The following is a 27,802-nucleotide window of genomic DNA, read 5'->3' on the forward strand; positions in this document are numbered from 1 at the left end:
GGGGTCGGCGAACTCTGCTTTGGAAGCCGGATGACATACTTTCTCCCAAATCTACGAAAAGTTGCTCAGTCTCAACTTCGAGCATTGGAGCGATTACGCCAATTCCTGTGCAGAGGTAGCCGGCAGCCAGCAATGTATTTCTAGCTGGGCGAGCCATGGCCAAAAGCAATACTACCCTCTACTATTAACAACTCCACATACAAATCAACATAAAATACTTTACGGTCCAACCGTGTGAAGTCTTTACAGCTATTCTCGACCACCATGTCCTGGAACCAGTTATACAATGTGTTGGGGGACTACATGTTCGGCAACCTTGCTCCTTTAGCGGATGGCATTCTGGCAGATGCAAAACCAGATCATTTCTTTGAGGGCCCTGATTCTAGGGATCTGCTACTCAGCCTGTACGCCTCAAATTTCATCAACAAATAGTCTAGACGGTCGATCTCAACATACTGTATAGTCTGGTGACGTGCTTCCACCCCATAATTCTCGATATAAAAACTACGTCTCTGGACGCCACTATGACCTACCTCCTAATGTATTCCTATAAAGTGCAAAAGTAATGTTAGATAGTTAGCGGCATGTGCCCCGATGTAATGTATTATTCGATTATGGGTTAGATATTCATAATTTAAGGAATTTCCATGATAATCGGGTGCCATTTCAGGGCTTCTACAGTTCTAGTAGTTCCATTAATTGGGTAGACTGATTGTAAGGTCTTGATTAGGTAACATGCTAATTGAACACATAATTCGTAGTTGAGGCAATAGAGCTAGTGTCTTCATCGTTTATAAATCTCTGCTTGAACGCCTGCCGTCAAAGAAAAGAAAGGTCGAGAAGGCGAGAATCAGGCATATTGCAGCTACTCAAGCGATTAGCAGACGAAATAATATGATGGAAAATAGCACGAACTCACCTAAAGTAACACTCATGTAATAGTACCCAACCAGTTCAGTTAGAGAGCCTGAGAGCAAAGGTCCCACCATCATTCCAAGACTGAACGCTACTTCCATCATTGAAGAGACTCTAGAGTTTCCTCCATGGGCTCCAAATATATTCGGGTTCTTTGACTGCATGTCATTCACCACAGCTACCACCATTATGAACCCATTAGTATACAGATTTACAGGGTTGTATGAAGAAGAGGTAACTTACCAGTCAATTGGACAGTTCCAGCACCACGAGCTAATGTTGTAGCCGTGCCAATGCCCACAATACAGGATATAAATATAGCTTTCCCATTAGTTTCAGGGCTGGCCCATGGAAAACGGCTATCCCCCGGGACACCCATGAGCCACAGCAGCGGGACTAGGAGAGCCCAACCCGCCGCGGTAGGATATCGGAGTCCTACTCGATCTCGGAGCCAGCCAACGATGGGGCTAAGGAAGATGGAGGGGACCTGCAATGCGAGAAAGGTCATGCCTACCGGCAAGCTCCCCCAATTGAATACATGGCGAAGATGCAGAGGCAGAGTGGCGTCGAATCCGCATACAATAGAAGACATCAACACGACGCTCGCTAGACCGGCCAGCACACGGGTATCCTGTAATGTTGTGTAATAGAAACCACGAGGTGCTATGCTTTCCTTGGCGCCCTTGACGGGTTCATTATTCTTCACAGACTGGTAATTCTTACCAGCCGATGCAAGTAGCGAGGCCTCTTCATCGTCGCGTATAGTAGTTGTAGTCTCAGTAGAAACTGGAGAAGGCGAAGCGCTATCGAACGAATCCGGGCATTTGATGTACCTATCTCGCCCCTCAATCATGACCAGGCGAGCAACTATATCGCAGAATATCACCCCTAATGGGACAGACCATGTCGGCCAATATCCCGACAACTGCAGCAGAGACCCAGCAATCGCAGGCCCTCCGATGACACCAGCCATCACGAAGGACATGGCCACTCCCATAGTCTTCCCCATGTGCTCCATACCGACATTATCGACCAGCGTCGCAAAACCCACGATCCATGCCGCAGAGCCAGCAACACCCTGTAGAATCCTCCCGGCAAACAGGGTCCACACTGCATAGTTATCCGTCAGTATATACGGTCGTCGGACAATGATTTGTGGCGGGTAAGCATACAATTAGGCGTACACGCGACAAGGAGGGTTCCTATGAGACATGCTGCAAGCGAAATCAGCAGCGGGGTCCTCCGGTTTGGCGTTTTATCTGCAAAATGGGCGATAACGGGAGCTGATATGAGGGCAACAAAGCCGTGGATGGCAAGCAGGGCAGAGGAGAGACTTTGGGTTCGCGATGGGTCGATGTGCAGGCGGACTTCAAGCATGTAACTCAAAATCGGGACCAAGAAGCCATAGAGGAAGGTTTCTAGAGACCAGGTTAGAATTCTGCGACGAGGTAGAAAAGTCAACAGGACAAGGGGGATCGATAATACCAGCAAATAAGGCCAGGACGATGGTAGAGATGACAAAAGTCTTAGATGACCGCCATCGGTAGCCCCATGGCTTCAGACCATAGATCGCCATCATCTAGGTAACGCAGAACGAAGAAGTTAACAGGCAGCATCTCTAGAGCTGAAGAGGGCGCCGTATATATAGCGGCAGGGGGAGGATCTTCCTCTAAGGCGCAAAATTTATGTCAACCAAGGCCCAGGGATGCATAGCCGAGGTTCCCGGCCCGCACCTTATTTTCGCTACTCTTTATATAACTCTTTATTGTCTATTTAGACGGCGTCACTTTTACCAGTGAATCTATCAGATTACATTGACGAAACCATTGGCTTAGGATGGATAAATACTACACTAGTCTACAGTTATACATGCGGCCATCTATAGGCTTGCTTTGATAGTCTCTGGTGCTGGAAGCATGGGTCCAGGAGCCCAGACGCCCTTTGAATACACCCATTCTGAGATCCCACTAACCTGTGCGCCATGTTGGAAAAATATTCTGTTGACCGTCTCGTCGCCGGACCCATATGTGATGGCGGCCATTTCACTGCCCGGTATGGTGGGCTGTGTTGGTGGATTTAGATCCTCCGCCCATCCCCTGCTGCCTACGTATAACTTGACGCTGATTTTCTGGCCGTAGGTGGTGTAGAAGACACGCAGGTTAGTGTTATATCCATCTTGACCAGCAACCGATGTTATAGCACCGCGGGGCACTCCGCCGTACCCCAGGGCATAATCGGTGGTCCACCCGCCTCCGATTTTTCGATACCAGTCAATGTTCTCCAGCTTTGGGTCCTGGTAGTACAATCTGCGAAGACAACGTTAACTACAGTAACCTCCCGCGTGGCCAAGACTAAAGAGCCAATACTTACTTGAATGTGGTCCTGTTTTTAGCTATGTAGGAAACGGCTGATATCGAAGTTCCAGGCAAACAACGGTGGAAAAACGTTTCGTGTTCCCACTCACTTCCGACATCTAGTTAATGGTCAGTACTACATTGGTAGTTTTTTTTTATATAGGGGCCATGTAAACTTACCAGTACTGTTATAAACGTTTATAGTATCATCCTTGGACTGATAGTAGATAGACCGGTAGAACTTCGGATGCCCAGGATAGACGGTTGCTGCCAGTTTCGCGTAGTGTGGAATTTCCAGTTGCATAGCACCGAGATTGCCATGAGACCAGTTCTTGGTGGAATCATCGTAGATAGTCTCCTGCACAAAGTTGTCGTCACTGACATAGAAGACAGAGATCTACATACTGCGTAAGCCACGACACACGGCAGGATATGTATGCAATTCCAAAGGGTTATTATGGTACCTGCTTAAGCTCTTTGGTAACGGCAGCAAGGGGACTGCCAATCCTTGCTTTCCCAATCACATTTGTCCCCTTGGACCAATTCGCGCCATCATAGGCAGCTTCGAGGATATTGCCGTAAATATCTTGAAAATAGACCCGGATGTGGTCTTCGGCGTTGACAGCGGCAATGGCCGTACCTTAAAATGCCAGTCAATGGATGGGATTCAGGTATTAGGAGTTTGTTTAACTACTCACGGAAAAGAATACTCTTGACACCAGTAATAGACATGATTGATTGAAAGATTCTATGGTAACCAGATTAATAACAAAGCTTGCGATATCACGGCTCTGGGATGGCTTTCTCCTTTTATACATTGAAAATGGACTTTGGCGCAAATCACCCATCCCAACTACCTTTACAATTAGTTAGCTAGCCCAGAAGTATCATCGTAGCCACCTCCACATGATGATCAATGTAGCCGTGCCTATTCCAGTTGGTTAATCATCAAAAACGAGACTTAAGCGCTAGTTAGTCGAGAAAACCAACCCTCAAATTGAGCCGGTCATCGTCAATTGCACTAGAGATAGATAGGCTGCGAAAAAAAAAGAAAAGAAAGAAACACTGTTTAAGGTTGATCCTCGGGATGTTGAGTTTCCCCAAATTTGAGGTTATGCGGAATAGAGCTGAACTTGTAGATCAGGCCGCCACGTATTTAACTTCATGTACTCTCGTTTGCAAACGTGTTCGGCGAATTTATTAGATACGTATACTCCGTACCCAGCACGCGCAGGCAGGGATATGTGCATTCCACTTCATGCATAATATCCTGCATCTAGGATTATCCCCCTCCACCATGATTGTAGACTCACAACGCCATGTCTGGCGGGGTGATTGCGTATATTTAAGTCGAGAAGAGGCCAAAAAAAAATATACGTGCCATCATAGCAAAGCGTCCGTCAAGCTTGAATTTCCCGTTTTGTGCCTCCCTTGTCGAAATTTCACAATGTCAGATATCCTCGAGTTCCATGTCCCCGAGGTCGGGCTCACATTCAGGGTGAAGCTCGTCACGGATAACCCTGACGTCGTCGAGCAAGTGCTGGCCCAGCTGCCATTGAAGAGCGTGCTCGGCCACGTCGTGATTGCAGGCGAGACATTTTGGACGCCAACTAGGATCTTGCACACCGGCCGCAACAACATGGTGGAGCGACGCCTGGGGAACGTTTACCTCAATGCCATGGGCCAGTCGATATGCCTCACTTACGGCAAGATCACTGAAAGCGCGCGGGTCAACAAATTCGGCCAAGTTTTCGACGAAGACCTTGCTATCCTATCGCAAGTCGGGAACCTTGTCTATGCCAAAACAATAGCGCAGCCCCGTCGCCAGATTTTGGAAGTTCACATCTCGAGCCAGGTTGCGCACCCTGGACGTTCGCTAGACCCGCCCGAAATCACGGAGTCTGATGCCGGCTGGCGCAAAGCCAAAGCTACGATCGAAAAGGAGATCGATCGAGTCTGGCTCCAGGAGCCGGAGGAGATCCAAAAGATCCGCTGCGGAGTCATTGAAAGCGGTGCCGGCACTGGAGAGCAATACTTCACCGTGCTGGTGCACCTCGAGGCGTTTCTGATGGTGCTGGGAGGGGATCTGATACAGAGATTGCTGAAAATCTCGCAGTACGACGACGTGCAGCTGCCGACGCTCATTCGCATCACCAGAGAGCTACTTATCGGAGATTTCGACTTGTTTGAGTTCATGACAGATCTTGGGCTCACCAACATGCACCAAATCAGCCAAATGTATTCGGAGGCACTCGACACCCTGACCACCAAGGAGGAATACGCACAGCTGACTGGTGCGATGGTGACCTACGTCAACCGTATGCATCGCTGGTCATATTTCATCTTCCCCTGGAACCTCGGGGTGGCCTTCCCCCACCGCAAGCCATCTGAAATCGCGGCGCTCTCCAAGATGATCGGCTAGCCAATGGTGGTAGGGATCCAATGACGGGGAACGCATGGGCAGACAATGTTGACATGGATAGCCTGAGTAGTAGGATTTAGGGGCGGTCAGGGTGTTTGCTGTTCGAGAAGAACGGGGAGAAATGTGTGGTGGCAGTGATGCGCAGTCCAGTTAAGAATAAAGTCGAAGCCGACCCTGCATGAACCTTAGGCATAGATCCACGAATTAAAAGCTCGTTCGCTTATTATGGAGCATAAATACGACAAGTTATAGCTCGATTGGCGGGTTCTTTCCCGAAATAGTGACAGGTGCAAATATTGTCTGCCGGCTTGTCCCGTTATTATTGTCTTGCAGTGCGTTTTTTTTTAGCAAAGTATACACTGGAGGATTAACATGTCTTCGTCAGTTGCAACATTTTCACTAAGAGAGCTAACGGTGGAGATTAGCATTCAGCTCATAATTGAGGAATGATAGACCCATCTCTTTGCAAAGAAGCATCTCCCTGCCACATACTGAGGCCTAGCAAAAAAGATACAGACCGTAATTATCAAATCATGCTGGCAATGCCTTTTTTCAGGCATTCGATAGCTGCCTTCTCGTATATTTAGTTAGTTCCGTTCTCGACATCAACCAAGATGTCAATAATTCCTATCAACCCCCTTACCATTTGAACACGCTCACGGTCTCATCCTTGAGAACAATTTTATCAACCTATCAACCAATTTCTGCTGTGAAGATGCATTATCAACGAATGGCCATCGAGAAGGAGGCGCCCGAGGAGATGGGCGCCGTCATTCGCTACAACCTCTCCGAGAGCGCGGTGGCAGACCGTACTCTCGCAGACCTGGGAATTTCCATACCTGCCGACCTCGTCCTCACCTATACGGAGCACCAGGGCAGCTCACAGATCAGGCGGTCAGTCGCGGAAGCCTGTGGGCTAACACCAGATGATATCCTTGTCACAGCTGGAGCGTCGACGGCGCTATTCATTGTGGCGACCACCATCCTAGGGCCGGACGACCATCTCGTCGTCACTCGGCCCAACTATGCGACCAGTCTTGAGACGCCCCGCGCCATCGGGTGCAGTATCTCCTATATCGACCTGGAGTTTGAGAAGGATTTCCGTTTGGATCTGGACCAGCTCGCCGCGGCCATCAAACCTTCCACAAAGCTAATCAGCGTGTGCTCTCCAAACAACCCGGCTGGCACGATGCTAGACGCCTCTGAATTAAAGGCCCTTGCAGATCTAGCCCAGAGTCGTGGTTGTTATCTCCTTGTCGACGAGACATACGCTGATTTGATTCACTCTGAGAATCCTCCACCAGCGGCGGCGTCACTGGGGGATCATGTCATCGGCACTTCGTCCATGTCCAAGGCGTATGGCGTGCCCGGGATCCGCATCGGATGGCTTTCAACTAAGAACCCAATCCTGCAAGAATCTTTCCTAGCGGCTAAGGAGCAGATCAGCATCAGCGGCAGTGTCCTGGACGAGCTAGTGGCTGAAAAGATCCTTAGCCGAAGGACTGAGCTCCTCAGCGCCACCAAGAAAGACATGCTGGCCCGTCTCAGCCATCTCCAGGCTTGGGCCAAGAAGGAGGAGGAGCACGTCGAATTTGTGTCGCCGTCTGCCGGGGTGATGGTTTTTGTCCACATCAAACGTGAGCCTGCCGGAGGAATTGAGGCATTCTATAAGCGTCTCATCGAGCATGGAGCGTACGTCGGCCCCGGTCGATGGTTTGAGCGGCCAGACAGCTTTTTCCGTCTGGGCTATGCCTGGCCAACTATGGAGGATCTGGACGCGGGTTTGCAAGCAATCTCCAAGGCATTAAGGGGAGAGTAAATTATAGCAGTGGAGAGACATCATCCTTCTCAGGCTTCAGCTTGAGACCTCCTGTTTAAGTCATCGTCAAACAAGTGTCAAGAAGCTTCATACACAAAAATAAAAGCATAGTCGAATATAGCGTTGTCCCTTATTAAAGAGTATTTATTTATGGATACCATAGCAAATACAACTTTCATCCCGGCCTGTAAATGTACCATTAGACGATCTGGGTATTGATGAATATGATGGTCATAATGATAAAGTCTGTGTAAAGTATCTTAACTGATGGATGTATATTCGTCTGAACAAGTTGTAATTTCAAGGCTTTTATCTAAACGTCCAAAAGATAATATTTAGCTGGCTGAATAAGCACCACAACCACCAGCGAAGGCTCAACTACTGCAGCTTTTCAAACACAAGAGGACATCTCAGCCCGCTCGGAACGGCATCATGGGTGCTGCATTGTTTCATGATTTCGTGGTCAAATGAATCTGACAGCCTGGTTCGGTATCGCAGGAAAATCCCTGCAATCAAAACCTTGATCTCCAGGGTCGCCAGCGGCTTTCCTAGACAAATCCGAGCACCGTATCCAAACGGAATGAGATGCGATTCTTGACCCGCGGTCTGGTCCTGCAACCATCGTTCGGGAAGAAACTGATCTGGTGCAGGGAAAACGTCCTCGGTCTGGTGCAATGCGGTGATGGACGTTGTCACAACAGTCTATTGTTCATCATATATTGATCAGCATGAGCTTGAAGCAAAAACCGGACAACTGGCGAAAATACCTCTTCAGGGACATAAACACCAGAAAACTTCCTCCCACCGCTTGGTACCACACGCTCAGAACGTCCACTTGAGGCAGGGTGAAGACGATATACTTCCTTCATACACGCTTCTAAGATCGGGGTTTCGTTGATGTGTGAGAATGAAGGAAAGCCGTCTGCTTGAACTGGTAGGTTGCTCAGCTCCTCTCGCACCTTTTCCTGCCACTGTGGCCGGAAACTGAGGTGATAGAGGAGGTATGTTGCTGTTACCGAAAGCGTGGCCTCCGCGGCGTTGATATTGTCTAGGACTTCGGCGGCGATGAAATTCTGCTCAAACGACTTCTTTGCTCTCGCTTCCTTTGTGTCCAAACCACCACACTGAGCCACGAGCCTCCGAAGTAGGCAGTCATCTCGATCGAAAAGGGGATCTTCAATTGCACGCTTGACCTTGTCGTAGGACCATACCGCCAACTCATCTTCCGCTTGCAAATAATCGAGGCTTGGAATCCAACTTAGGAGGGAGACTAGAATCTGGAAAACCCCAGGAAGGTTGATGTGAAGGGGGCCCCAGAACTGAAGATGTTTCAATCCCCGTAGGATCCCACGCTCCTGGCTGTCTTCCTCGATGGCGTTGGTGCAGTGCCTGGGTCCGAGTATGAGGCGTGTGATGATATCAAATCCATACCAGTCTGTCAACGAATAGACGTCGACTGAAGGATTAGGGCCCTTGCATTCCACATGCCGCAATACAGCCGACAATCGATCCCGAGTGAGATCCTCAACCTCAGGACGGCCGTATATGTTAGATGCCTGATAAAACTGAGATGTGTGTCGTCGTTTCGCCTGGTGCTCCTGATGTGGAAGAGTTGCGAACACTGATCGCGCATTATACCCCTTAAAGTGGTCGAAATAGCTGCTTTTGGAAAACTTGCCTGTCGAGCCGTATATTTCCCTGGTTGCCGACAGTGAAGCCACGGAAACTGCATTTGGAGCAATGCATACTATAGGGCCATACTTCTTATGCCATTCCAGTATCGTTTCGTTCCGCTGCAGGCACACATCGCGCACAACGAGGTTGAGTCCGGATATTTTGCTCAACCACGGCCCGGGAATATGGGAGACACGCTGATACCGGCATAGTGCTTGAATTAAAGCCCAGGCCAAATAGAAGAGACTTGAAAATATCAAAAGGTTCACGATTCCAGTTGAAGATAATTTAGATGACACGCCCGTTGAGCTGTATAGCGCTCTACCGAGGCGATACTGGGCCAATTGCTGAAGGATTGAAGGTTCTGAGCCTGCCATAGTGAAGGAAGGCCAAAGTACAAGCGTCTCGAGGGGGCAAGTCAAGCTCGAGGTATCTTGAGCCGGTACCCAAGCCCATTCTCTGCTCTGACCTTCGCCATATATGCTTCCGGGAACAGCATTTCTGTGGATACTATCACCCTGTTTGAGATGACCAATATTTGAGATCAAGACTAAGGGAACTTCATTCCTATCCAATGCAGGCTCGGGTGAAATTGACGGCTTATCCTTTAGCTGTTCCAACGAATTAGCCTCAGTGCCTCAACCGCCATCTCATGCTGTTGCTATGAGTGGCCAATTAACGCCAAGTTGGATTTTTGCAATTTAGAACAGTTCCCATGATGATGAGTTTACAAGCCGACGCAACTCACCCAGCGCCTTATGCTACAGTAATCTTAGGCCTAGTTAGAGGAATTCAGCTGTTGGTAGTACGGAGTATACACAAGCGTTTACGGAGCTCTGGCTGGCTGAGTATTCAACTCTAGGGCAGGGAAGCGTGGTCCACAGCAAAGGCCGTCAGTTCCTGTACGGTTAGCTAGTATATACGGACGGGCTGCATATCTCGCAGCTTACAGGCACACTCAACAGGCTCAACAGGGGCCTGTGCCCTTTTTGCTTTGTGGTGGAATAGGCCTCGTATCTAGGAGAAAGGGTAGTCCTGGGCTACATTGGCTTGGGAGGCGTAGATAGAGCCTGTAAGGCCCCCTGCCGTGCAGCAAGCTAAGAGCAATACAGCGTAGTATGTCCGCTAGGTATGTCTGTTCAGATGCCACTAACATGATGGATAGTCGATAGCTTAATTTACCTTAAGCATCCAACCTTGTTCTTCCTCTTTTTTGATACTTTTTTACTAGCCACACCTAAAGTATATTATCAACGCCAACTATGCACAGCTATGTAGGCTTTGCAAATAAAGGAACCGCCCCATGATATCAACTCACTACTCGCATATGGAGACACTCCGTATGGAGCACGGTTTCACCTCAAGCCCACTTTAGACCTTCGCCCGCGGAGACGGCTTGATTCGGTCGGCGATGTGATTATATCGAGGTGGAGTGAGGCCTGCCTTCATCGTATGGCGAACTTGAATCTCAATTTTGAGGTGAATACGTAAACAATCTGGCATTTCGTCTGCAGGCCTTGTCAACAACATGGCACTCTCCCACGGAGCTGAGATGCATCGAAACCCCTGTCGATTACCTAGGTACACAGAAAGCAGCCCCTCTGCAACAGGAAGCGGTCAGCTCTGCATCCTCTCCCTTCTCCCTCCCCGAGAGCAAGCTCAAGTTTTCGTCACCAGCAACGTAGCTACCAGCACATAGCTACCAGCAACAGAGCCATTCTCGCACTCAGGGCTAATCTCCTGGTGATCAGCTAAATATCCAAAACTGCAATTAACGGCTGCACCATGGATGAGAAGCTCAATTCCGCCTTGCCACCCCGCGTGGGTCATCTCAAATCCGGGATGGGCGAGCAAGGCATCGACGTCGTTATCAGCTTCAAACCAGAAAACAGCTTCTATCTGTCGGGCTTTAACCCAATCATTTATTCAAAACCAATCATTGCGATCATTACGCGGAACCACGACCCAATCCTCTTAGTGCACGCCTTGCGCGATGAGCATGCCCGCGATAGTTCCTGGGTGCAAGACATTCGCTTTTTTGGAGTCTGGGGTACGAGAGAAACTCTTGCACCAACATGGCAGGAGGCACTGGTTTCGGTTCTCGCTACACTTGGGTTAGCCGGACAGACCATTGGCATAGAGGAGGGCTTCATCACAATCCAACGTTCCCGCGAGCTCCAACAAATACTACCGGATGCTAAATTCATCGATTCCAGCAGCCTGATCGAACGCTGCCGTATGGTCAAAGACCCGGATGAGATCGAGAATTCACGAATCGCATGCAAAATTGCCGATGTTGGTATGGAGGCGGCGATCGCAGCTCTCGCTCGCGGAGGAACTGAGCGAGACGCCACCGTCGCGTCCATGCATGAGATGAATAAATTTTGGGCGGAAACATATAAAGATGTTGAGGTTTGCGGTTTTGGCTCTTTAGAAGGTGGCCTACACAACGGGCTTTCGACCTGGGTGCTAGCTGGCCAGCACAAGTTCCACAGCTGTGATAACCCAACTACCTATAAACCTCAGCCTGGCGATACGGTGGCCGTTTATATCTGGACTGTTGCGAATGGAATGCACGCTGAGGTTGAGCGGATCGTTTGCATAGGGCAGGTCGCAGATGTCGATAAGAAAGCGATCGAGGCCATTCTCAAGATTCGAGCTGAAATCGATCCCCTCATTAAGCCAGGTACACCTATCAAGGAGCTATACAACGCAACCCGTAAATGTTTTGAGACACACGGCTACGGCGCTGATATGCCTGGCCGCATCGGTCATTCCATCGGACTTGGGGCCCATGAGGCTCTCTCGATTGGTGGCAGTTCCGAGGTCGTGTTGGAGCCGGGTATGATTATAACCATTGAGCCTAATATTGAAATAGTGGGTGTATGCGCGACACAGATCTCTGACACGGTCCTCATTACTGAGACCGGTCGTGAATATTTGACTTGCGCATCTCCTGGCTATCTTCAAGTCTGAGTGCGCTGCCATAACTGGGCCAAGAAGCACAGAGTACTCTCACCCTAGGCAACATAAGACGTCTTTCTAAAAATATTAAATGAGCGTAATACCGTGAAGACCTGTGGCCCTTCTAGCATATGCATATAAAGAGATACATTCCATAGGATCAAGAACTCATTCACGAAATTGATTCCTCTAATTTCACCAAGTCTCTCACCCAAAGTAAAGTTTTTCCACTCCCATGGTTATTATTTTTCGACCGGATATTATGATTCAATTTGCAATAGTACCTTCATGTTGTCAGTGAGGCTCAATGTTCTAGAAGCTCGACTTGTCCTCTCGATCTATAGGCCCCAGTAGCCCATTCGACCAGCTCCGCCTAATTGGACAGCTCCTCCGCAGAAGGGGATATCCAATAGGTAAAATTTCCAACCTTGGCGACATTTCTCTGGCCATGAATACCAAGGACGCTTGAGGGCAAATTGGGGCTTTCGGTGTCAACATGTCTGCCATATCTGTTCCGTCATGGACAGAAAATAAAGTAGTTTATGGAGACCAATGTGGAGGCTGTGGTTTAAGCTTTCATGCCAAGCTTAGTAGAGGTACGGAGTATGAGATGCAAACTGAACCTCACATTTACTGATAGTCAGATAATACCAAGGTTCCTAGCACGTATATTATATATATCACTAGGGAAGACCTTGCATAGGTTCGCATATCTCCCCGAGGGCGTCATATATACTTTCGTACATTGAACCAAATTCGCTATTCTGACCTAGGCCAGGCGTTTCGAGAGAGACCAACAGGTATCACCATGACACAATACGCATCTCGCCGTCCTCAAATTCCCATTGCATGCCATGGTCGAACTTGCCTTCGTCGTCTCCGAGCAATTGTACGATGCTTTCTGCCCCAGTGAGAGGATCCTTGCCCCAGGCAACGTAGTTGGAAAACGACGTCTTTAGTACGCCCGGGTTCGAGATGAAGAACCGGATGCGTGGCCTGGAGTCGTTCTCCGGCCCCGTGTCTGCGACACGGTCGTTCTCTGCCACTTGCAAATGAGCTGTCAAACCATTCATTCCGACCTTGCTGGCGCCGTATGATGGGATGCGGCCCATGCGTCGGGGGGATAGCACATTCGTGATGCTTCCCAGACCTGAGCTGACATTAATTACCCTGGGCGAGATGGATCGGTGTAGGAGCGGCGTGAAGGCATGTGTGATGACGGCCACCGATGTGACATGGACATTCATGTACTCGTTGAATGTGGCGCGGATCGCAGAGAGCTCTGTGTTGTGTTCGTTGAGGCGCACGAATCCGGCGTTGTTAACCAGTACTGCAATGTCATGTTAGGAAAACCGGCATACTATAAGGGAACAAACAGTGACGACTTGACGAATCAATTCACTTCTCTTACCATCGAGCCGGCCGTACTTTGTTTCGACGTATCTCACCGCTGCAGCGATCTGGTCGTCGTTGGTCACATCAAGTTGTACCAAGTCAAGATTTGCTTTGACTCCAGCCTCACGGACATGCGTGATAGCCGAATTACCCTTCTCAATATCGCGAGAGCAGAGAATGTAGGTATCATTTGGAGAGCGTAGGCCCGCGGATTCGATGACAGCTAGGCCGAGTCCCTGATTGGCCCCCGTCACAAGCACAATCTTGGAGGGAATGGTATTGGAAGCAGCCATATTTTCTCGCGCAAGAGTCAATTTCCAAGGTATTTAGAGAGTGTAGAGCAGTTTATGAGTGGAAGTACATTCATAAAAATAGGTTTTAAATGGGGTTGAGGCCGTCCTTTTCAACCAAGGCGTCCTGAGACAGAACGATCGACTCATATCGGAGATAAGAGCACTAACTGCGGGATCCATGACCGGACTTTAGAATCATATAGAGCGAGATGGGAATCGTTGGCCGATCTTTGATCGTGATCATCAACAAGACGTTGAAACTTGTTGGACCAAAAAGGTTGCTGGATATTGATGACTAAGTACTGAGATTATGTATTAAGGCTTCGGGAGGACTATTATCCCTAAGTCTATTTTTACTCCAACTGCTTACGTAATCAACTCAATATCGACATCAAAAACGGCTTCTTCACGACTTCATTCTATACAAATACTGCTGCTCGTGAGGTTTCTATATAGAGTGGTGCATTGAAGATGGCCAGGAGCAGCCGGATTGTTAAATTGATTATATCCCACTAGTGCTCTACCCTATCCTGTACCGGGACGTTGGATGGCCTCCTCGAGCGCCATCGTCTTGATACTAGCCTTCCGGTCTTACCACAGCAAATGAGCGGCTTCAACCGTTAAAGAACTTTGATATATTCCAATATACTCAGACATTACCTAAGTATATCTTCCGGAGATCCGTCTAGGGCTACGCTCTACCTATGACGTTGCATCGCGGGAGCATCCGAACCAGGGACTGCACTGGCGTTTCCCTGGTCGGCTAGTTATATACCTACGGCACCCAGCAAGCGAAATGAGGCCCTACACGGAGGTCCAAATCGGCCGATGACATCAGTTAAATATCTATATTCCTGGCTCAGTGACCGTTCTTTGACCGGTTTTCAACTTACCGAAAGCTAGCCGCCGTCATCCTTTTAGTTGCTGGATCCCCTTCCGCCGTCGCTCTTCCTTCTTTTTTTCTCCCTGCCCTACTGTTTCTATCTCCTACACTTGCCTGTGACTCCGCTATTCCACTTCATTAGCAAGCATACTATTATATGGGATCTCCTTTTGCTAGATTAATTTCTTCACACCCTTATAATTCTGATAGGGCGGTTACCCTTACTCTTGTGGTATATTGTTGCCTTTAAATATTGTAAGTGACCTCTTCCTCTATTGCACACATGCATTTCATATTATCTAAACACATTATATGATGATTTACAAGCATACCAGCCATTTCTAAACATATGTTAATCTTAAGTCAGGCTCAGTCGCAATGGGATGTGCTAACAAGACGCCTCCACCAACGGCTTTACGGCTGCAGCCGTCAATGCCACAGCTCAGGGAAGATTTGCGGGAGGTCGCAACCCTCGAAGAGGTTCCTTCGCTTATGGTTTCTCCTCCGCAGCCACCAATGCCACCGCTGGAGAAAACTTCCCCGGAGTCCATAGTCCCGTGTCTTTTGCGCATTCTACGGCGGCTCCGCGATTCCGGAGGCGTCTATGAGCGAGGACCATGCTCACTAGTCACCTTGCCTTTAGATATACTGCTTTTGATTGCTGACTACCTATCCCCAGTCGATCGCACGATGCTTTGGCTTACTTGCAAGGCCTTTCACGTCTCAATACCTATGGAAGACTATCACCCCCTCTCTTGTCCCCTCGCACGTCTCAGAGCTTTTCGTCTTCTCTTCAACTCCTCTCTTCTCCCATACGCTGGGGATCAGGATGGTGCTCCGTGTAGAAGAAAAAGCCAGGAGAATGTGAAAAAGTTCTTGAGATCGGAACCGAGATGCGTCCACTGTGATTACTTCTTTAAAATGGGTAGATACATGCACTGCCCCTTTCATCCGACAATTCAGAAACAAATACCCCGCCTCAGCATCCTTCGCCAGCTTTTTTCACGCTCTCCAAAATTGCGAGCTGTAACTGACGATAAGAGTTTGACCCTGGAATCATACATCGAACACTGCCAGCCAAACATATGCCGTTGTTTAAAACGCCTCAAAGTCGAAAAAACCGCATGTCATTGTAAAATGTCATGGCGTGTGAATCTTGGGATCATGAATAAGGAGTACCAAATACAAGATAGGGAACGCCGAATGAGCGACGGTAGAGGGCGTAGCGTATATCTCAACGAGCCAACCCTCTGGTTTGACGCGGCGTGGCGCAAAAAACACGGAGCGGAAAATATTTGGACTATAATTACATGCAATCACTGTCTAAACATGTTACCGCAGAGTCCAGCAGCAGGCCAGCCCTGCCTCCACTGTGATTGCGCTGTTTGCGGCTTCTCAGAGCCTAAAGTTCTTCGGTATTCTCACTGGGGAGCCCCTCCTTCATATATACTTCTTGGGAGCATCGCCAACCCCCCTACTGAAGACGGGGATAATTTTTGGGTAGCTGAGAAGGGAAGGTGGTCACGCGGGGGTCGTGGACTGGCCTTCGGGCGATATACATTATCAATAGCAGTTGGATAGTGTATATCAATTATTTAGTCTGCATATATCTAATATAGCCTCTTACAAGGATAGCCAAGCTCACCACAAAGACCATAATGTTCAACACTCAATTATATTTACTTTCATCCTGAATGTTATGTATAGCCACCAATAGATATTATTATTCACGATAAGACTATATTATTATTCGATAAAACCCTAATTCATTGCTATGTACTCTGTAGGACTCGGCAGTATGTCATGTACAAATAGATGATTATGTTCGCTGTGGGCCACTTTCAGTGAAGGAATGTAAGAAGTCAACCGAAAACACATGATATGCAGCACCTTCTCGTCCCGCCCCGTCTCCCGCATTAAGTATCATCCTCATCTCATGTCTACCTCGGATTCATCTCTTCAAAACTTCTCGGTTCAGTCTAGACACCAGACAGCGATGCTATCACAGCAGCTTAAACTGGGCACTGCTTGTAAAGAGGAATTTCGGAGCAGAGAGCAGGTGGTGGCAGGGTCCAGTCGTTGCAGAGAGTGTTGCAAACGGTGTTCTCTGGCACGAAAACGAGGAACTCGTAGTTCTTGAATGGCAGACGGAACTGCTTGTTGAAGTCGTTGTTGTACTTGCTCGCCTTGTAGCCAGCACGGCAGGCGCAGTGGAAGGTTGATCCAGTGTTGATGCAAGAAGTGGTGACGTCACAGAAGTTCTTGCCAGAGATGGGGTTGCAGGTACCGCAGACTGGAGGAGAGTTGCGGTTGGCAATGCTCTGTGGGAGAGCAGCGGCCAGGAGAGAGGTGCTGGCCAACAGGATGGAGGCGGTGGTGAGTAGGCTGAACTGCATCTTGACTGATGGTTTGATTGGATGATTGATTGATTGATTGATGGATTGGTTGGATGATGCTTTGTTTAGTTGCTTGAAAGTTGGATGATATTTCAAGGGAATGGGGGCTTCAATGCTCCTTTTTATATCTTTCTCCCCATACCCTTCAGCCAACCTCGTGAGAGATCTATTCTAAGAAATGAGCGCTGTCTCACTTCAGCAACGGGTATTTGCCCCATCGTATGTTGTGCGGGGCTAAAAAGAGGATGAGGCACCTGGCTAGCTCGGTAGGCTTTACTCTCTTGAGAGACTGCCGGAGCATCAGGGCTATGCAATGTCCCGGGTGGTGCCTAATGTTGCTCCGATATGAGAGGCAGGGGCTTCGTATATTCGGTGGAACTGCAAAAAAGCTGCCCGAATCTGAATCATCTTCGCCCCGAATACGGAAATGATCTCACATTGCAACAGCTTGATGAAATGGAAGATGATGCAGATGCGTAGTAACTGCTCCTTCACAGGCCTGAGACCTAAGAGCGGTAAGAGTTAAATCGCCCAACGATCCTATACTAGGCTATTATTAGCAACATCAAAAATATATCAGCCAAGCTCGTTAGGAGTGTCTTAACCAGGGCATCGCCTTGAAAGAAGAATGGTTGATAGGGTTTGTTGCCGAGTAAACGGCCGCCAGAATCGAAGCCCATAATTCCTTAGTGCCACGCCGAGAGCAGAATCCGGCCTTTGATGATCCAGGAAAACACCAGTATCACAATAGAACATGTATAGGAGTGGTGTTAAAATGATCAACACGATCAAACCATGTTATTCATTCAAAAACCGCATGTCATAGAATTGTGAATTGGCAAGGCAGCTTAATGAAGCGGCTTAAAACCAGGCCCTATATCCTCGTCTAGACCGGCATATCACAGGATCCTGATACTTCAGAGCAAGCCTGTATACCAAAGGCAATGGTGTATCACAGACAACGGCGTATATCCATGCCCACCACATGGGTATAGCACGTTTACCTAGTCAACCCGCCAATCTTGAATTCAGGCTTTCTAACGGCAAAAGCAAATTGTATTAGTGCCAGCAAAATGGCTTGAGCATGGATCACAGTTCACTAGGCGAGGGGTTGGGAGCTGGATATCGGGGACCATACGGCCGACCTAGCCGTATAGCTATCCAGCTATGGTCTCCAGTTGGCTGCCAGAGGTCGGAGAGTTCGGATAATACGACGCCGCAGCTTTGTTCCCAGGGAATAATGCATCCAAGCCATAGGTGCTCAGAGAATGAGTGGTTGTTCGATGCGAGTTCTGCAGACGCATTCCTCGTTTCCGGAGGCTAGCGGCAACCTGCCAGCTCATCCGATGCTCATTCGCCGTGTTTCCAGAGCGCAGCTTCTGGTGGCTGTGGGAGGTATCTCTAGCTGAGACATCTCGCTTGCAGGACGTATATACGAACGAGGTGAAAACTGAGTTGCGATGAAGTCATGCACCGCGAGAAACACAGCGTCGACTAGCGAGTTAGCGGGCATCCACTCTGGGGTAATCATCCCTGCACCCAGAAGCAGCTCATATAGGACAACCATACACGATTTCTGGGTTCAGCCCTCGCTAGCTGGTTCAGCCTTAGTTGGTTCGTGGGATGCTTAGTTGGGATCCTCTCTCGATGCTCCGTCATAGACTTGGCGGCTTAAACGACGTGGCCGAGTGGCTTTACGGGAACATCTAGATCATCCTCGTATGATCGATGGCCAGTCTACGGTGCATATATTCTAAGACATGGACGTGAACTAATCCTGCATAGTGGCCGCTATATAGCAGAAAACTCATGATCCCAGGACGTTGCATCAGAAGGCCATCTCATCCGAGCCATTAATCAAGACTCGAAGCCAGGAAGCGCAATTGAGAAACGAGAAAACGGAGGGCTCATTTGAGAAGTAGATTAATCGAACCATTCGCTATTTATTTTGCAGGTCATCAATACGAAACCAAATCCTACATATCCATCGCCGCATCATCATCTCCAGCTTCAATGAAAACAAGCCGGGTGCCGTTTCCGCTGACTTGCCAGACCTGTTGAAGGAAATATACCTGTTAGCAAAGCACATTTACACGTGTAGTAGAGGTGGGGATATAACTGGATGGTGGGAGGACAAGGGATTGACGTACGTTCAGCTCTGCATATTCATCAATTGCCTGGCTGAGTTGGTCGTCAGTGAATCCTTTCGCGACAACTCGTTCCCGAATCCTCTTCATGTTGAGCGTTCCTTCGTCTCCGTCACCGATGGCAGCCGCACCACTTTCTCTCATGGCGCAGATGAGATTGTAAATCTTGCTTGTAGGGCTGTGGTCGAGGCCAGCTTGTGAGTCCTGGTGCAAGCTGGATTTACTGACTTCGATCAGTCGTAGGGCTTCGTCGATATCCTCTGTAACGACACGGTCGCTGAAACGTAGACGGGCGAGAGCCTGGGAGAGACGGAGCACACCCAGCAATGTTCGTGGCGTGACGTGGGAGAATTGTTTTTTGCTTCCTTCTTCTAATTTTTGCTGCTTGCGCATGCGGACATAGGCACCTACCATATATTCCGATACACTCTTCGGTACTACGGGGCGGTATGTTCGTGCTTTGGCAATGTATTGTCGTACCTCGGCGGGCGTGAATACCACCTCATCAGGGCTGGTTTCTGGGTGTTTGTTGTGCATATGCACGTATGCAACGTGGTTGGCGAGTTCTTCGTCAGAATCGCGGGAGGGAGTGTCGAGCATGAGGAAGAGGACATCGAAACGAGAGAGAAGAGCAGCAGGGAGATTGATGTTTTCAACCGGTGAAATTCGAGGGTTGTATCTTCCATACAGAGGATTGGCAGCCGCAAGGATGGAGGTACGAGCGTTGAGTGTTGTCGAGATTCCAGCTTTGGATATCGAGATGGTTTGCTGTTCCATGACTTCGTGGATGGCAGTCCTATCTCCATCGTCCATCTTATCGAATTCATCGATACAGCAGATACCGTTATCTGCTAGGACAAGGGCACCGCCCTCAAGAACCATTTCATCTGTAACAGGATCACGCATGACTGCTGCTGTCAGACCGACTCCACTGCTTCCCCGTCCAGTGGTGTAGATAGCACGAGGAGCCACCTTGGTAATGTATTTGAGGAGCTGAGATTTTGCAACTCCGGGGTCACCCATCAGGCAGATGTTGATATCACCGCGAATGCGCATTCCGTCTCCCATCTCCTTCGTCACACCACCAATCAAGAGGAGCAGGAGAGCCTTCTTGACATCAAGGTGGCCGTAAATTTCCGGCGCAATGGAGCGCGATAGATACTCATACATGTTTCCTGAGCTTGCATGTCTAGTTATCTTTCTCAGCGTTGCTGGATCCATCACAAGATGATCATATGCCTTTTTATGCTGGGTAATATGTTGGGCTTCAAGATAGGTATCGGTTAGTAGACCGGCTTTAATAGCACGGAAACCTGTGTATGGCGTGGGTAGGAAAATGCCGGCAATGTCAACATTATCGCCCGGGTTCAATTGCCGCGCTAAGTTGCCCAGCAAGTGGACCGTCAATGTACGAGGAATGTGTCCGATGGGCACCTGGTCTGCCATCTCTTGTATCTTGGCCTCCTGGAACGGAACGAACTTCGAGGCACGAGTAGATAGGAAGAGTTGTCCCTTGGTGTTGTTCTTTGTGCATTCTTCTGAGAGACATTCGGTCATTGGGAGAAACTGCTTCGTGGTAATGGGCTGGAACACTTCTGACCCGCAGCGGTCGCAGGTATATGCATTGATCTTGACGGAGGGCTTAACGTCAGAAACTCGGATGGTGATTCCCCTGACTGTGATCAATTTCCCGAGCTGGGCTCCACGAACTTCTCGAACCGCGAGGGCTTTGGCGTTGCGGTCGCTACTGGACCCAGAGGGTGTGATTGGTTTAATGTTGAGAGTGTATCTCCTGGTGAGTTCGGGGGGGAATGTAGATGGCTGCACGCCGACGTCTATATCTGCTTCCAGTGCCATATTCATGGCGTCATTCCTTCGTCCACGCTGAGAAACGATTACATCAACAACATCATCCTTAAACCTGCGAATATATATTAGTCCCTTGAATATTTACATCACACTAATCATGCACTCACGTCACTTCTGCGGTCTCCTTGGGCATGATTTCGTCAATCGCATCCGAGAAGACGTCGATATAACGTTTCGCATTGTTCGTAATAGTCTCCGCAAGGTTCGAGTGTGGTCCATCGGGCACCGATTTCAAGAACTATCCAAAAATATATACATTAGTTTTTGTTGAGGCGAGGGGCTTCATAGCAACAATAATGCAGGAAACATACTTTATCCAGATCGTCCAGCTCGATGACAATGTTATTCTTCAGCCGATCCGCAATGTTCTGTAGAATTGACATGTATTTAAGCTTGGGTTCCCGCCTCTGTCGTCTCGTTGTTCGCTGATTCTCCTCGCCATCCTCCTCCATTTCATCCAGCGCATCAAGGTCATCTTCGTCAATGTTAAGATCCAAGATCGCTTCAGTCGCAGAAGCTTCAGAGACGGACTGGCTAGATTTGAAGTGCTGAAGGAACTCTTTGAACACGTCCTGCTCTTCCTCGTAGTTTACGTTCAGACGGAGGGGGAGGAGCGCCATCTTTGCTCCGCTGAAAGTAGACGGTTTAGACGGCTAGAAAAGTACTTGCGCAATGGTATAAACGGCGAAATCACGCTCAATAAGGGACGATAAAAAAACACTGCGCAGAGGCCCGTGGAGGATGCGCGATCAATTGCGAGTAGCAACTGCAGCTCTTTTGAAACTTGCGCTGGAGAGAGAACGTCGAAGTTCGCACTCAAACAAACAGCCAATAAGCGCGCCGAACGCGAGCCGACGAGACGCGACGCGTTAATATGGCCAAACTGGGGTTAGCGTATTCTCAGTCATATATTAGTCATCTCGGAGCGGAATAAACATCGGCCCGGATTCGCGGCTTTTCGGAACCGGAGAAACTGTTTTTGCTCGGGATCACGAGTTGCCGCATGCTCGAGGTTGCTTGTTCGGGCCAAGAAGCTGGAGAAAGCGATATCTCGCCCGCGCAAAGGGAGACGAGGACAACAACATGCATCGCGACCCCTAGCCTGGTTGATTCTGTGTCCCTTGCGCCGTTCATTTTGTTATCCAGCGCATCTGCTGGCCGCATTGTGATTTTCTCGCCTTCAACGCAGCTATGGCCCCCAGCAAGAGAACGCCTACCTCGGCGGAGATTGCCCTGGTTCCCCTCAAGAGCTGTCTTGTCAACCTCCCTCCTGCGCTCGTTTCGCTATTAGTCAATGCAAATACAGTAGGTAGAGTGTCTCCAGCTGTAGAGCTTGCTGCAATTTGTTAACCGTTGTCAATAGCCTGCACAGAATGTCATTGTCGAGCTACAGCATCGTGGACAGTCTACATCTACGTCGAATTCCGGGAAGAATGGGCAACCAGTCCAGAAGTCTGCACACGTTGGGTGGACAGGAATGCCTAGCAAGAGGAAGCTGGCACCAGTGGTAACCAGGGACGGGATCAATGGCACGAGGGGGCAGCCCAAGGACCAGGATGTGGCCGTGATTGAGATTGATTCGACATTCGGAAGGGTATTAGGTTTGAGTGACGGGCAGAAGGTATGTCCATACACTCCCTTTGCTTGTATGGCTGCTAACGTTGGTCCCAAGGTTGGCGTCTTATTACACCTAGACCCGCCAGTTGCTCACACGGTGAACATTGAACCCCTGACGCCCGCGGACTGGGAGAGTACGTAGCTCGCATTATCTTATTCTCTGTATGCGTTGAATTCTAACATCTCTCCTCTATAGTTATCGAACTACACGCCAACTTCCTAGAGCTTAACCTTCTATCGCAAATTCGGGCCCTTCCTAACCCTGCATACACCCCTTCCTCCGATCAACCAGAGCATGCGCATCCACTAACCCTACACCTCTCCCCAACTTCTACAGCAAATATAACTATTACATCACTCACGCCACAAGCCCCTTCTACATCGCCTTTCGCCAAAATTTCATCCGACGCAGAGGTCATTGTTGCGCCAAAGGTTCGCCCGAAGACCGGAAGATCATCTCACAGTGGGAACAGGAGTACGGCTAGCACTGGACGCAGAAGCCAGGGAGGAAGAAGTGTCAGCAGTACCCAGAGGCCGAGGAGCAGTCACTCGGAGTCTTCGTCACGTGGAGCCGTCTTCCTCCGGGCAGTGAACAGGAAATCTGCATTGCATTGGTTTGATGGTGATGTAGAAGGAGAAAAGAATGAAGGGCTAAAGGTTTGGGTTGATCGGGATGTGCTGGTCAAAAACGAACTTCGAGGATCTTCCTGGGCCTGTGTTTCCATTATCAGACCAGCAGCTCTACAAGCTCCCGTTGATCCTCAGCAGCAGGCCCAGCAAAAGGAGCTACAAACCCCTGAAGCCGGAAGCATTTCCCGAAAGCTAGTCGCTAGGCTGCTCCCTTGGGACGAGAGTCCCGACTCTGAACATGTTGCCCTTTCCTCTCTTTTATGTTCTGCTTTAGAATTCGATGGCTTGGTGGGTGGAATCGTTCGCATAGAGGCTGCTCCACCACCAATGCAAAAGCCAGCAGTCAAAACACTCAAAATATTTCCGTTTGGTACCGACTCGCCGAAAAAGAAGGATGGCTTTAGATTCGGTGGTGACTCGGCCAGTTCTCGAGACGCGTTTGTTGAACGATTAAAACTGGTATATGGAAATACAGGATCAGAAACCGGGATTCTGAGTGGCCCTATTACAGACGGGATGGTCCTACCAAAACTAGATGATCAAATGAGAACTTTAGATTTTGATGGAGGGATGATTAAATTTGACCCTCCGCTGAATGGAAGTGCTCCAGATGCTAAACCGGCGTTTGGCTGGATACTTGGCTCTGAAAGCAAGATTGCCATTGAAATGCAGCCCGCAATACCTAAACCACCGGATTCCTCATTCCAACCTATACCTGACGACGAAGTTATACCCCTCGAAGCCCCGAAGTTAGTAGGGATTGAACCCGTCATTGAAAACTGCATGTCGAATCTTACACGATCTTCGTCGATTCTTCTTACAGGCGGGCTAGGATCTGGAAAGACCTCACTGGCCTACCTACTCGCACAGCAACTGCGGGAAGATTACCTCTTCAATGTTACATATTTCCCCTGCCGCAAGCTTCTTAACGACGAGACCCGTGTTTCCTCCATCAAAGAAACTTTACGACGACTCTTCCTTTCGGCTGCCTGGTGTGCAAGGCTCGGTGGCAACTCTGTCGTTATACTCGATGACCTAGATAAACTCTGCCCTGTTGAAACAGAACTCCAAGTCGGTGGTGAGAATGGACGAAGTCGGCAAGTCAGTGAAATCGTTTGCTCCACTGTTCGGGAATTCTGCTCAGCTTCATCGCCCGTCGTACTGCTAGCAACTGCACAAGCAAAGGAATCGTTGAACAACGTAATTGTTGGCGGCCATGTTGTCCGAGAAATCGTCAGCTTGAAGGCGCCCAACAAGGAGGGACGAAGAAAGGTGCTGGAACAGTTAACCAAGGACGATAAAGCTTCTTCATCGCTCCAGGCGGAAATGAATGGTCATGCTCGCAGCCCTAGCTCTTCATCCCAGGATTCCTGGCTTAACCCATCAAACCCTGCTTCGAGGCCCGGAACTTCTGGTCACTCCGATGGATTCGTGTTAAGCAAAGATTTGGATTTCCTCGAGTTGTCTGGCAAGACAGATGGTTATATGCCCGGTGACTTGGTACTTCTTGTTTCTCGCGCGAGGAACGAAGCATTGATTAGCGCAGTACAAGATACTACCTCATCGTCAACGGCCATAACTCTAGGCACAGAGGATTTCGAACGTGCATTAAAGGGGTTTACACCTGCATCCCTGCGTAATGTCACTCTTACCTCCTCGTCGACTACTTTTGCCGCAATTGGAGGTTTGCATAGCACAAGAAACACCCTTCTAGAAACCCTACAGTATCCCACGAAATACGCTCCCATCTTCTCCCAGTGCCCGCTCCGACTCCGTTCTGGACTTCTTCTGTACGGGTTCCCAGGATGTGGTAAAACTCTACTCGCCAGTGCTGTTGCAGGGGAATGTGGCCTTAACTTCATCAGCGTGAAAGGCCCTGAGATCCTAAACAAGTACATCGGTGCCAGTGAGAAGAGCGTGCGAGACCTATTCGAAAGGGCCGAGGCTGCACGTCCTTGTATTCTCTTCTTTGATGAATTCGATAGTATTGCGCCTAAGCGTGGCCATGATTCCACCGGCGTGACTGACAGGGTCGTCAATCAGCTCCTTACCCAGATGGATGGCGCAGAAGGCTTATCAGGCGTGTACGTCTTAGCCGCAACGTCCAGGCCAGACTTGATTGACCCTGCTTTGCTGCGACCTGGCCGTCTCGACAAGTCACTACTCTGCGACATACCCAACCATGCCGACCGTGTGGACATCATCCAGGCTTTAAGCGGGAAACTTAAGCTCAGTGATGATGTGATGTCCCGACTCTATGAAATTGCTGGCCGAACAGAAGGGTACTCCGGCGCCGATCTGCAGGCTGTTGTATACAATGCCCATCTAGAAGCTATTCACGACAAGCTAGGCGACCGAACACCAGCGCTAGCAGCTCCCTCAAAGACCTCCAAAAAATCAGCAACGTCCAACGGCACAAAGTCAGCAGAGGCCGATGAATCATCTGCTACGAAAGCCTCACAAGTTAGCAAACCATTCATTCAATTCTTGTACGATTCCAAAGAACACACTCTCGCCACTACGTCCAAGGGCGTAAGAAACACCTCCCTCGATCCACCTGCTGTCATTGCAGCGAAAATCGAGGAACTCAAGAAGGCCCGTCAACGCCAACGACAGGCTGAGCGCGGTCATCAATCCGACACGCTTTCAAACGCGAATATAAATAACCCTTCTGTCGATGCAGGGCTAGATGACGATGATAAAGACTCGGACGAGATCAGTATCGAGTGGACTCATATCGAGCGATCGCTGGCCTCTACTCGCTGCTCCATTAGTGCTGTAGAGAGGAAGAGGCTTGAGAGTATATATCGCGAATTTATCGTGGGTAGAAACGGAGAGATGCCTACTGGTGAAGGCGCAAGGGATGTCGGGGGAAGAACGACTTTGATGTAATTTTATATACATATATCTATTTCTATGTTCTACGTTTGGTGGTTTGCTTTATCTTTGCCATTCCCGGGCCTATATGCAGGCATTATATACCATGGATTTACGCGGGGAGTATTTATTCATAGGATCTGATTGCATAACTAAATATGCCATTACATCACCGAAAATCTTGCTAAGATGTACGTACCCCCGGAAAGATATTAATAGATATTTAACAAATCCCCGGAAGCGCTTCAATTTAATGATCGGGGAGCCCAAAAATAAATCCGAACCACATCCTAATAAAAGGCAAGTCTCTAATGAGGAAATAAAAAGTTGGAGAAACGAAAATATCAACCAAAAAAAATTGTTAAAATTTTCATGGCGTGGTCCTCGAGTTTGCAATACTTACTACGAGGATATCAGTTGCACCAGCAGCCGATAGCTCGTCCATCACAGTTGCGATCTGCTTCTTCTCTACCATGGCGCTGACAGCGACCCAGCCCTCCTCTTCCAAAGTAGTAACTGTTGGTGCGCGTTTGCCAGGCGTGATGGTTGAGGCTTTCTGTAGGATGTGTCGAGGAATGTTGTACTGGCAGAGCACGTATTTCTTGGCAGCTATAAAGAGTATCAGTAGCTGTGACAGGTATGCTGAGACAAAGATATAGATCATGGATGTAGACATACTGATAACACCACGTATTCTTGCGACGATAAGGTCCACGAGTGGGTTAGTGGTGTTTCGTGATTTGACCAATACAGCGTTACTGCTGACGAGTGTGTCGATGGCCTTGAGGCCAGCTGCTTTCATGGTTTCACCGGATTCTGTAATTGCATGAGTTAGATATGTAGAAGCCATAGTTGATGGGGTAAACGCACCGACGAGATCGACGATTCCATCTGCTACTCCCAAAGCACAGGCAGCCTCTACACTGCCACCGACATACTTGATCTTGGTCTTTAGGTCGAATGTCCCATCCTCCTTTTGCTCTACGCCCTCTAGCTTAGCAAAGTAAGCTCGCGCAAGGGCAGTGAAGCTCGTAACCACGTTCTTCCCAACGAGTTCCTTGGAATCAGTGATCGGGCCCTTCTCTGGGACCTGGACCTGTAGCTTGCATCCTCCGAAGGCAAGGTCGAGAATCTCCTCTACGCCAGATTTTTGGCCTGGCGGATGACGGGTATCATGTTCGGCGACCTGGTCTTGTCCGGTGATACCTAAATCAACACGACCTTCTCCAACGAAGGTAGGTATATCTGCTGCGGGGAGAAAGATGAGGGCAACCGGAAGATTCTTCACCAAGGCGATATCCAGACGGTGTTCACGGCGGAATTGGATGTCTGAGCCGTCCAGGAGATCGATTGAAGCTTGCTGGAGGCGGCCCTCTATATATCGAGTTAGCAGACAGCCCTTGGCCCGAGGTGCGGGGGAGACTTGCTCTTGGGCACTGCAAAAAGCAGCCGGCCTTCCAGGCTAGAATGGATCAGCGTCTAGTCGCCAAGTTTCGGGGTAGACAGCGATCGTATAGCTCAGCTACTTACTGGTTTACCAAATCCAT

General features: G+C 49.1%; 10 protein-coding genes across 10 annotated transcripts; 4 read left to right on the plus strand and 6 right to left on the minus strand.

Annotated features, from left to right (window-relative positions):
• Positions 1-634: 634 nt before the first annotated feature.
• Positions 635-4,001, minus strand: GIQ15_04564 (uncharacterized protein; the record flags this gene model as incomplete). Its single annotated transcript, XM_033551981.1, has 10 exons — positions 635-675; positions 920-1,093; positions 1,159-2,025; positions 2,100-2,333; positions 2,401-2,494; positions 2,888-3,221; positions 3,286-3,388; positions 3,450-3,666; positions 3,734-3,909; positions 3,968-4,001. 10 exons carry the CDS (start codon positions 3,999-4,001, stop codon positions 635-637), a joined length of 2,274 nt encoding a protein of 757 aa, XP_033405711.1.
• A 715-nt stretch (positions 4,002-4,716) lies between these two features.
• Positions 4,717-5,691, plus strand: GIQ15_04565 (Cyclophilin-like protein; the record flags this gene model as incomplete). The annotated part of the gene is made up of 1 exon (XM_033551982.1): positions 4,717-5,691. The coding sequence occupies one exon, from the start codon at positions 4,717-4,719 to the stop codon at positions 5,689-5,691; it is 975 nt and encodes a 324-aa protein (XP_033405712.1).
• A 730-nt stretch (positions 5,692-6,421) lies between these two features.
• On the plus strand, positions 6,422-7,510 carry GIQ15_04566 (Pyridoxal phosphate-dependent transferase, major protein; the record flags this gene model as incomplete). The annotated part of the gene is made up of 1 exon (XM_033551983.1): positions 6,422-7,510. The coding sequence occupies one exon, from the start codon at positions 6,422-6,424 to the stop codon at positions 7,508-7,510; it is 1,089 nt and encodes a 362-aa protein (XP_033405713.1).
• Positions 7,511-7,888: 378 nt separating this feature from the next.
• GIQ15_04567 (uncharacterized protein) lies at positions 7,889-9,561 on the minus strand (the record flags this gene model as incomplete). The annotated part of the gene is made up of 2 exons (XM_033551984.1): positions 7,889-8,212; positions 8,278-9,561. The coding sequence occupies 2 exons, from the start codon at positions 9,559-9,561 to the stop codon at positions 7,889-7,891; spliced, it is 1,608 nt and encodes a 535-aa protein (XP_033405714.1).
• Positions 9,562-10,969: 1,408 nt separating this feature from the next.
• On the plus strand, positions 10,970-12,160 carry GIQ15_04568 (Xaa-Pro aminopeptidase; the record flags this gene model as incomplete). The annotated part of the gene is made up of 1 exon (XM_033551985.1): positions 10,970-12,160. The coding sequence occupies one exon, from the start codon at positions 10,970-10,972 to the stop codon at positions 12,158-12,160; it is 1,191 nt and encodes a 396-aa protein (XP_033405715.1).
• Positions 12,161-12,951: 791 nt separating this feature from the next.
• GIQ15_04569 (short chain dehydrogenase/reductase family protein) lies at positions 12,952-13,836 on the minus strand (the record flags this gene model as incomplete). Its single annotated transcript, XM_033551986.1, has 2 exons — positions 12,952-13,478; positions 13,560-13,836. 2 exons carry the CDS (start codon positions 13,834-13,836, stop codon positions 12,952-12,954), a joined length of 804 nt encoding a protein of 267 aa, XP_033405716.1.
• A 2,895-nt stretch (positions 13,837-16,731) lies between these two features.
• GIQ15_04570 (phase specific protein) lies at positions 16,732-17,115 on the minus strand (the record flags this gene model as incomplete). Its single annotated transcript, XM_033551987.1, has 1 exon — positions 16,732-17,115. The coding sequence occupies one exon, from the start codon at positions 17,113-17,115 to the stop codon at positions 16,732-16,734; it is 384 nt and encodes a 127-aa protein (XP_033405717.1).
• A 1,976-nt stretch (positions 17,116-19,091) lies between these two features.
• On the minus strand, positions 19,092-21,751 carry GIQ15_04571 (DNA replication licensing factor CDC47; the record flags this gene model as incomplete). The annotated part of the gene is made up of 4 exons (XM_033551988.1): positions 19,092-19,187; positions 19,266-21,183; positions 21,239-21,369; positions 21,443-21,751. The coding sequence occupies 4 exons, from the start codon at positions 21,749-21,751 to the stop codon at positions 19,092-19,094; spliced, it is 2,454 nt and encodes an 817-aa protein (XP_033405718.1).
• A 571-nt stretch (positions 21,752-22,322) lies between these two features.
• GIQ15_04572 (peroxisome biosynthesis protein PAS1) lies at positions 22,323-26,270 on the plus strand (the record flags this gene model as incomplete). Its single annotated transcript, XM_033551989.1, has 4 exons — positions 22,323-22,436; positions 22,495-22,752; positions 22,804-22,882; positions 22,945-26,270. The coding sequence occupies 4 exons, from the start codon at positions 22,323-22,325 to the stop codon at positions 26,268-26,270; spliced, it is 3,777 nt and encodes a 1,258-aa protein (XP_033405719.1).
• A 355-nt stretch (positions 26,271-26,625) lies between these two features.
• Positions 26,626-27,802, minus strand: GIQ15_04573 (ATP phosphoribosyltransferase; the record flags this gene model as incomplete). Its single annotated transcript, XM_033551990.1, has 4 exons — positions 26,626-26,864; positions 26,934-27,071; positions 27,126-27,717; positions 27,794-27,802. The coding sequence occupies 4 exons, from the start codon at positions 27,800-27,802 to the stop codon at positions 26,626-26,628; spliced, it is 978 nt and encodes a 325-aa protein (XP_033405720.1).

The sequence above is a fragment of the Arthroderma uncinatum genome (assembly GCF_011692745.1).
Source record: "Arthroderma uncinatum strain CBS 119779 chromosome Unknown scaffold3, whole genome shotgun sequence".
Classification (NCBI taxonomy): Eukaryota; Fungi; Ascomycota; class Eurotiomycetes; order Onygenales; family Arthrodermataceae; genus Arthroderma; species Arthroderma uncinatum.